We start from the raw sequence: 9,806 nt of genomic DNA on the forward strand, positions 1-9,806 counted from the left end.
TTGCTCTGCTGCGGATGTTTAAGTGTTTCCCTGATTCAGTGGGACTCCTCCGTATCGTCTTTAACATCTAATACTTCACGTTGGAAAATGTTGGTGACAAAGCTGGTGTTGAACACTGTTTCCATTGGTTTTTTTTAACAGTCAATGTGTGTGCTGACTAAAATATGACCCGACTGTGGCATTTAATTATAGCTGTTACACGGATGTAGCATACTGTTCATAACGACACACCTAAAGTCTATTTGTTTTCAGAGTGTTAAGTGTTTTACTGACTCCTCCCACACAAAGCAAAAACAAACAGTTCTCGAGAAATCATATATTTTACATTTTTATTCAGGTTTGTGTCAGTTGAACTTCAATGGAAAAAAAACACTGTGGTGTGTGTGCCTGTTTTTATTTAGACTGTGCAGAGGTGTGAGGACCCCCATTCTGCAGCAGGATATAGTCTATAAAAAACCTGCCTGCACACCCACCCATGCTTGTGGTACAAAGAGTTCTCATCTTTAATGTAAAAAGCAAAAAAAAGCACACCCTTGTATGTTCATCATGTTACTTAGTGTGAATGAGTCACCGCTACACAGTATGTAACCATTACATCCTGTGTTAATGTAGTTTTAGATGTAATTGATGTTTTTGTTGAAATAAAGCATAAAAAGTTTCTCATTCTTTAGTTACAAACAAACTAATTCAATAATAATAAATAGTCTCCATTGTTTAGTCAGTGGTGGAAAGTAATTAAATATATTTACAGTATGTAAGTAGTTCCTGTTACCGACTACAAGTAAATTTCAGAGGGATTTTTGTACAGTTAACAACAACACCAAATGATAAAAAACATGTGGTTTCATCAGTGGTTTCCTGTTAGTAAGTTTACTTTGTACTACTTGACTACATTTCACAAGAAAAACTAAAGATTGTAACTGATTTTTTTTTTTTAATATAGTTTTTTTTGTTGTTGTTTGTTTTATATTAATTGAACCAGTTAGTGGGAAAGTGGTAAAATATTTTGTATCACTGGTGACATCTGCTGGTCCAGAAAAACATCAACATTAAATTGTGATTCAAGCATTGTGAGGACATGAATGAATGTGTTTTCATCGGACACTGATAAAAAAGTGTATTTATATGGCATAAGTGTGCATGTAAATTCATTAATAGAAAAGATTGGACACTTCATTTATATTTCCAGAGAATGGTCCTAAATGCACACACAATTTCGTCCCACTTTAGTATTTATTTATTTTAAGAAAACATGCTGTAAATAAACTTTAATGGGCTCTTTGTTGTGAAAAACTGGGTGTCATTAGGCAAAGGGCTGTAGTTTCAAATGTGTTTTCATACAACACATAGGCATTTATTATTGTTAATGAGACGTGGCATATCTGATGATCATAGGATGACTGGGAATAAACCCAAATGTTAATTTTTAACGTGGGACAGTCCGTTTAACTCATGAATGCTTGGTGCTCTTTAAGGATTCCCCTCTCATTGTTGGGAATCGTGAAATCTGAGAAGCTTTATGAAACAATTGCGACACAATTACGTGGCGACCTTTGTGTGGGCTTCAGAAAAGCTAAACCGGTTGTTGACTCTACTGACCGGCTGCACCGCGGACCACTGGCTGGATAAACTCCATTACCCAGACTGCCTTTCGTCAACGTACTACGTCATACGTCAATCGGTGGACGACTTTCAACATGGAGGACTGCGTAGCTGTAGAGAAGAGCCCGGTATGAATTTGAGAGATTGTTTCCTGTTTTGTTCTAAAATTGGTAGTATCTTTGTGTTAGTCTTTTTGTTAATATTCGTAAGTGTAGTGTATCTAGCTGCCCATAGGTGTTTGTCGCGTTATTTTACCGTGTCTTAGCTCGTTAACGTTAACAAATCCTAAACCTGCCAATTCATTCTCGACCGAGTGCGGTTGCTATGTCATGCAAGTTAGCAGTTAGCATTAGCATGGCGTTTGTAAGGCTCAAGAACATGTTAATCTGTAGATTTCTATAACCTGTCTTACTAAAGAATGTACATAATTATTTGGAGAATGTTTTTATTTTTTCACAAGTGCATCGCAAACGGCTTGTAGCGGCTAAATTGCGGTATATTAACCGCTAACTCTAACTAGCTGTTATCCAGCTAGGGCTGCTAGCCAAATGTTTAGCTAGTGATTGTCTCTGTCATTGGCAAGTTAGTAACCGAGCAAACAAATTGTGTGTTGTTTGAAGTTATTAGCGTTAACATTACATTTTTGCAAGCATCTGCTGCTATAGACTATACCATAAATGTGTTTTTTTTCTATTTGTTTTGTTAACAAGCACAGTAACTCATGCTTAGTGCTACTTAAAACATCAGTTTATTAATGCAAAATGTTTGTATGTTGTCATTTTCACAGGAGGACATGCCAGCAATATTGACCTCCCGACCTCAGACAGGTCTGTCCTTCCTGGCACCAGAACCAGAAGACCTTGAGGACCTTTACAGCAGATACAAGGTCTGACACCTGTTCATTCATTTATGTTAAAGTCTATAATCTACTCAGAATCTAATATTAATATTTACATAAAACTGTTGAAATAGAACATATTTACATTGTTGTAAATATGTTGTATTACACCTATATACATCTGATCTTTAACTTCATTCTAAAATTATATATTTGTTTCTAACATGAAGTCTTTGTTGCATGTCTATGCAATATCAAATATTTTAAATTGCTTATCAAGGGGAAAAACTGCTTTGACACTTGAGATCCTGTATTCAACATACATGCTACCAACGTCAGGTCCATGATCAGCAACAAGCAGATTTACGGAATTATGCTAACTCGTCTTTCTTTTTCTTCCCCTTAATGTTGCAGAAGCTGCAGCAGGAGCTGGAGTTCCTTGAGGTGCAGGAGGAATACATCAAAGATGAGCAGAAGAACCTGAAGAAAGAATTCCTTCATGCCCAGGAGGAGGTGAAGAGGATACAGAGCATCCCACTTGTCATTGGCCAATTCCTGGAAGCTGTTGACCAGAACACAGCCATTGTTGGCTCCACAACAGGTACTGTTAAAATAATAAAAAAAAAAAAAAAAAAAAAAAAAGATCAGCGTTGATTAAAATGAATTGTGTGCTTACAGTCCAGCAGAGAACCACCTACAGTTCACATATTTAGAACAAAAAAAGAGTCAGAGCAAAAGCTCTGAAAAAGCACTAAAGGTCCCCCAGAAATGAATAACAACACATTAATCTAATACTAACCTAGGATTAACTTGCACTTTCAAAAACACATAGACCCACACATGAACATATCTGAGTGAAGCTGCAACTGAACCTGGTTCATTGTAGATTTGAGTTATTTAGCACTCTGTATTTACTAGAGCTGCATCTCTGTATTTGTGTAATATTTGTTGTTGCCAATTTTAGGATTTTAATGTTATCATGCCATGTCAGCTCAGACTCACTGCCGAAAATTACCAGTTCTGTATTGGTTGTCTTCAAACAAGTCCATACTTCTCAAGAGCAGTTAAAGTCTTACTAGCATTACGATTCCCAGATTTCTATAGTATACATACCAAAATGGTTTAGTTGAGTTGAGTTAGCTACACAAAAATACTAAAAATAAATAAGCTGAGAATTAAAAATTAATGACAGCAGGTGATGCATACATACTTCATATTTAAATGCTTTTTCATGTTCAGGCTTTCAGAGTCTGTTGAGAAAACTGGGAATAGGTGTACTTTGTGCTGTTTGATGTTAATTATTTAGTTTGTAGTATATATTTAAATCTATAATGAGTTCTGTTCCTGTGTTTTTTCTCCTTGTGTTAACCATTGTTCCACTTACAGGGTCCAACTACTATGTTCGTATCTTGAGCACCATTGACAGAGAGCTGCTGAAACCTAACGCCTCAGTGGCCTTGCACAAGCACAGCAATGCCCTGGTAGATGTGCTACCTCCTGAAGCTGACAGCAGCATTATGATGCTGACATCAGGTAAAACATTCAGAGAGGCCTATTTAAAGTTCATCTATTATTTCTGAAGTGGCTTGAGATAATTCAGTTATGATTTGGCACTATATAAATAAAATGGAATTGAACTTGAATTGACTATGGCCATGTGCAAACACTTAATTTTCTTTTTCCTTCTAAAATTTTTACAACTAATTATGTTTTGTTGTTTGTCAAAATGTATTATTTACCGGTTTATCAATTACCCATTGATTTTGTCAATTAAAACATTTAGGTGTCCAAGAAAGATGAAGATCTTGTATGCAGTTTGAAAAGAAAGCTTGCATAATTTTCCCTTTTATTGTGATTTTGCTCCCAGACCAAAAGCCAGATGTCATGTATGCTGATATTGGTGGTATGGATATCCAGAAACAAGAAGTCAGAGAAGCAGTGGAGCTGCCGCTTACACACTTTGAGCTCTACAAACAGGTCAGATAACAGAAATGGGATAAAGCAGATTCAGAGAACTTGTACTTCATGTCACAATGAGGGAAATTGATTATTCAATTTCTTATTATTATCAAAAATAATAACCAGATATTTAATAACTTCAATCTGTTAACTTTTTCAGATTGGCATTGACCCCCCTAGGGGTGTCCTTATGTATGGACCTCCAGGCTGTGGTAAGACCATGTTGGCCAAAGCTGTGGCACACCACACTACAGGTATGCGCTCCATATTACAGACTTTTATGTGACTTTTGATTATATGCACCTTGAAAAGAAAATGTAATCAATCTTTTAACCCTCTGTCTCCAGCGGCTTTCATCCGTGTGGTGGGCTCCGAGTTTGTTCAGAAGTACTTGGGTGAAGGCCCACGTATGGTGCGTGACGTCTTCCGGCTGGCGAAGGAAAATGCACCAGCCATCATTTTCATTGATGAGATTGATGCCATAGCCACTAAGCGTTTTGATGCACAGACTGGAGGTACGAACGTTTGTGGCTCATTTGTAGACTTATTGGTAAAAATGTATATTCTTAATCTTGTGTTTTTCTTCTGCAGCTGATAGGGAGGTACAGAGAATCTTACTAGAGCTGCTGAATCAAATGGACGGCTTTGACCAGAATGTCAACGTCAAGGTGAGTCAAGTCCACCTGTGTCAGAAGGCTCTTAAGTTTTCCCCTGTGACTGTACCATCTTCAAATGTGCTGACTCATGATGTCAGTGAGGAAGCATTGTGTGTTCGTTGTCAACAAATTCCTGCTATTGCTTTGACCTTTTTGGTATCAAGAGGGTGGCTAATCCAAGAAAACAAAAATCTGTAAAGAATTCAGTTTCTCATTATTTCTCTGTCTCTATGGAGAAATGTCACCACATGTCATAATATATTTACAAATTACTGTTATGCTCACATGACCTGAGTTGTTACTCAAACCTCCCATAGGTGATCATGGCCACCAACAGAGCAGACACCCTGGACCCGGCCCTGCTGCGTCCTGGTCGTCTGGACAGAAAGATCGAGTTCCCCCTGCCCGACCGCAGGCAGAAACGTCTCATTTTCTCCACCATCACCAGTAAAATGAACCTCTCTGAGGAGGTGGATCTGGAGGACTGTATCCTTAATTTTATAACTGAATATGTTATGTGTGTGTTTGTATTACATTATGGGAAATTAACTGTTCCTTTTAGGGTGCTTTGGGTGCCTAGTGAAGTATTTATTGTATAAAATAATACATTATTTTTACAGGCAGCTTCCCTTTGTGCCAAAAAGATTTGTTTGAACTTCAGTTCCCCTAATGAAAATTGTCAGCATTACAAAACAAATGGCTTGTTGTGTTAATTTGTCTTGATACTTCTGACAGAGTATTTTATTGTTTGTGATATGACTAAAGATAATTTTCCTAAAGTCATAGGGGTGTGGACTTAACCTCAAGTGTTTTTAATGAAAAGTTAAACTTTTGCTCTTATCTAGCTTAGTTAATGACCTGATGTTTGGCTTTTCGACATAATTTGTTTGTATCAATATCACATATCCCATGTGTCAAACGTAAAGTATCTATGAGCTTTTACATCACAGTTGACTGGTAATGGCTTTCTGCTGATTCTGCCAGATTCAATTTAATGCCTGACAACAGCACAAAGTCTCTTAACTGTTTCTGCTGCCTGCCACTATGCAAAACTTGAACTCTGAATCCCAAAATGAAAACTCTAATCACATGCAGTAGTCTTAGATTGTTAGCTAGTGCATTTAGAATTGAAAAAGTGCTAAAGGTCAGAGTTATTTATGTACACATTCCTGTATGTCTAAACACGGCTGGGATACTCTGTTTCATTTGCATTTTGGCATCACTGTGTTATTCATTCATCCTTAACTGATGCACAGATGTGGCCCGACCAGACAAGATCTCTGGGGCTGACATAAACTCCATCTGCCAGGAGGTGAGCAAGTTTTATCCATCCATTTATTTATGCTTTATTTTGTGGAGCTGTAATAGAATGAATACTAATGGAAAAACAATTTAGTTTGTGTATAAAACAACTAAATGCACACCCCATTTCCAGAGGTTTATTTTTTATTCACTTGAATTATTATTTATCTGACTAATGTAACTAGCTTTTGCTTGCAGCAAACCCCAAAAAATACAAGACCTAAGCTGCTCAACAGTCCTTGGCCTGTCTAATGCTACTCTTCATAATATACCATACATTTTCAATGGGATACAGATCTGGACTGCAGGCAGCCCAGTGAAGCACACACGCTGTTGTAGCATGTGCAGAATAAGGCCTGACATTGGCCTACTGAAAGATGATGCCTTGATGGCAGCATATGTCTGTAAAGTTCCAATATGAGAGACTGCCACAATGGTACCTTTACATGTATTATCACCCATGATAGTTTTTGCACAGAACTATTATATGTATTCTTCTTTGCATACTAGAGTTTCAAATTTTATTTCCAAGTTTAACGACTCAATGACACTCCCTTTACAAAGTTTGGCACAAAGTCACACCACAGCCCAGCTTTTATACTTAATTGTGATACCCTCAACTGTCACCCATTAACTTGTTAACTTTGGAATCATCTGGAAAGGTTTTGATAGATTTTTTTACTTTTCAGTCTTGTCACAACATTTTGGAGTGTGTTTTTGGTACTTTTCTGATAAAGGTTCAAGCGGTTTAACAAATCACAGATTTAAGTATTTTTTTGCATTCTAGGAAAAGTTCCAAATTTTCTGGAAATGGGGTTTTTATATACAGTATATATTAATTTGTTGTTTGATTTCTTGGTTTTGTTCATTTTTGCCTCTGTTGTCTCAGGCTGGCATGTTGGCGGTGCGTGAGAACAGGTACATCGTTCTGGCCAAAGACTTTGAAAAAGCTTACAAGACCGTCATCAAAAAGGATGAGCAGGAGCATGAGTTCTACAAGTAGAGAGAAAATACATCCATCACAAAACATGTCCAGACACACAAGTTTGTTATTGATTTGTCTGAGTATCTACAGTGTGTCCTTTGCAGATTTGCAGTCCCTGATTTACATAGATTTTTTTTTTTTTTTTGGAAATCTACTCGCAGCCGCACAAGGCGTCCCATCAGATAAGCCCTGTGTCTCCAGTCTCGAGAAGACACACTACCGTGTAATGGAGTGTTTTTGTACATGCACTCTTCTGATTCCTGAAAATATGTCCCTGACTGTAGCTAAGATAGAACATTTGTATCTATTACTCACTAACAAGACATTAAAGATGTTTTCCATAAAAAAATGAACAGTGATCATTGTTTGAATGTTTGTTTTGTAATAGAAGATAGATAATTATGTCTTGCCTGTCACCAGCTCTATTTTGTCATGAGACATGTAATCATTAGTGGTTGGAGAAATCAAGCAGTTTGGACGGCTTAGCCTTTGGCAATGATATTTACTTTTACACATGTTAAAGTGACTTCACCTATTAGTCTTACATTGCCTGACCTTTATTCAGACTGTATTTCACTGTTCAATAATCCAACAAAATCCAAAACAAAACACCTACGCAGACGCCAGTTGTCCAAAAAATTTGAAGCGGTGAAATGGAAAATGCTGCCCTTAAGGGTGGGATCGACTATTGACAAAACCACTGGGAGTGAGAAGAGAATTGCCTTAAGAAACAATTGGCAAACAGTAACCTTAATTTCCATATGTGCATAAAAGGATTATCCACTGTATGCTGGCATCAAACTAAAACTTTAAGACACATACTCAACTTTCATATCTGTATTTAGACATTCATTCAACAGTGAGACAACTTGAGGTGTTTGGCAGCTACCAGCGGTAGCCATACATGAGAGAAATATACTGTTTTGTAGATACACTCCTGCCTGTGTTTCGATTTTGCAGTTGACAAAGTTGACTCAAGTGGATACCGGTGCTGGGCTGGGCTTCTCGCCTTATCCTCACATGCAATCCTCTGTGCCGCTGAGTTGACCTTTGCCTTTCTCGTTTCAAGTCTCCCCATGAGTTGAAGCAGTTCAGCCTGAGGTTGCAGTTTTCCCTTCAGGCCGCAAGGGGGAAAGATCATTCATCTGAGCAGTCTAGCTGCAGTATCAGTAAAACAAATGCACATAAAGCTATACAGAACCTTTGTGCAATAATACTGTGGATTTGCATGGACAAATTCAGAACCACAGGCCCTTGAGGGAAAGCCTGGAGTTTATAGTATTATATAATTTTAAAGTTAAAAAATCAAAGATCTTTAAAATGTTAAAATTATAGTTTCAAGTGCTGTTACAGCCCAGTCATTAAGTAGTTACATGAAGTTTGGGAACCCCGTAAATATACCTTCATGTACCAATAACATTAAATAGTGGTACCCACATGTGTTTCACTTGGTCTTTGGTGGGAAGGCTGTGAGTGACCTGGTCAAAATAATATGGACAAAGCTGCCGAGTTGCCAGTTCTGGCCAGTGGAAAAACCTGGAAAATATTTGATCCACTCTGTGGTTTTGTCCAAAATACTGTCCAGGGAAGAGTCTATACCACAAGGCTGACACCAAAGCATCCATGCAGATTTGAGCTGCCGAAGGCCTGAGAGGAAATAACTGGTACAGAGGTGGTTGGGCTGCCATTTTTTCCAACTCTGTCCCATCAAAAACACAAGCTATGTCAAATTCAGGGTAGAAAAAGTCATTTTCATGTTATACTCATAGTATCTTGTACAGTATATAACCAAAAGTTAATAATTGCGTGTCTTACCTTTATATGGAACTAATCTCTTAAAGTTTTTGTTTTGTTTTAATTTTTAGCCTCTTCTAGAGAATTCAACAGTTTTTTAAACAATAACTTCAGAGTAATTAGGTTAATCATAATCATTTATGAATAACTATATCTCTCCTAATCGAAACTTAAAAAGGATTTTAATAACATTTGTAATTAAATGTGAATGTGAATGTAGCATGACCAGTTAATATCTGTGGCTTTAGTGTACTCTATTTGTTGGAACAATTTCAAGGCGCAGCTTTCTGGCAGCTCTACGGAGTAATTATATTTATGAAATGCTGGCACCTAACAAGAAAGGAGTCCAGTTGCCATGACTCAACTTCCAGATAACTTTACCTGGACAAATGAGAATCTTCACTGACACCTGACCTATCACGCACTCTCTCATACTTTGTGTCTTTACTATTAGATTTGGTTTCATCAGACCAAAGAACCATCTTCCCCTTGACCTTGGAGTCTTTCACATGCTTATTGGCGAACTCAATTTGTGATTAAACATGAGTTTTCTTCAACAGTGGCTTTCTCCCATAAAGCTTTGACTGGTAAAAAAAAACCTGGGCAGCAGTTGTTGTATGTACAGAGTCATCTATCCCAGTTGCTGAAGCTTGTAACTCCCTCAGAGTAG

General features: G+C 37.5%; 1 protein-coding gene and 1 long non-coding RNA gene across 2 annotated transcripts; one reads left to right on the top strand and one right to left on the bottom strand.

Moving 5' to 3' along the window:
* Nucleotides 1–1,636: 1,636 nt before the first annotated feature.
* psmc4 (proteasome 26S subunit, ATPase 4) lies at nucleotides 1,637–7,695 on the top strand. The gene is made up of 11 exons (XM_026373053.1): nucleotides 1,637–1,730; nucleotides 2,390–2,488; nucleotides 2,855–3,041; nucleotides 3,827–3,973; nucleotides 4,308–4,417; nucleotides 4,560–4,653; nucleotides 4,747–4,914; nucleotides 4,991–5,067; nucleotides 5,373–5,541; nucleotides 6,312–6,367; nucleotides 7,247–7,695. The coding sequence occupies exons 1-11, from the start codon at nucleotides 1,698–1,700 to the stop codon at nucleotides 7,358–7,360; spliced, it is 1,254 nt and encodes a 417-aa protein (XP_026228838.1). The 5' UTR covers nucleotides 1,637–1,697; the 3' UTR covers nucleotides 7,361–7,695.
* Nucleotides 7,696–8,189: 494 nt separating this feature from the next.
* LOC113170825 lies at nucleotides 8,190–9,205 on the bottom strand. Its single transcript, XR_003299667.1, has 3 exons — nucleotides 9,158–9,205; nucleotides 8,780–9,041; nucleotides 8,190–8,456 (listed from the first exon to the last, which is right to left on the bottom strand). It is a non-coding gene; the product is annotated as an uncharacterized LOC113170825 (long non-coding RNA).
* Nucleotides 9,206–9,806: the final 601 nt, after the last annotated feature.

Source organism: Anabas testudineus, chromosome 16 (assembly GCF_900324465.2).
Source record: "Anabas testudineus chromosome 16, fAnaTes1.2, whole genome shotgun sequence".
Classification (NCBI taxonomy): domain Eukaryota; kingdom Metazoa; phylum Chordata; class Actinopteri; order Anabantiformes; family Anabantidae; genus Anabas; species Anabas testudineus.

Coding starts and splice junctions, on each gene's coding strand:
- psmc4 (XM_026373053.1), top strand. CDS start 1,698: ATGGAGGACTGCGTAGCTGTAGAGAAGAGCCCG. Junction 4,654..4,746: donor TGTGGCACACCACACTACAG/GTATGCGCTCCA, acceptor CTCTGTCTCCAG/CGGCTTTCATCCGTGTGGTG. Junction 5,068..5,372: donor ACCAGAATGTCAACGTCAAG/GTGAGTCAAGTC, acceptor AACCTCCCATAG/GTGATCATGGCCACCAACAG.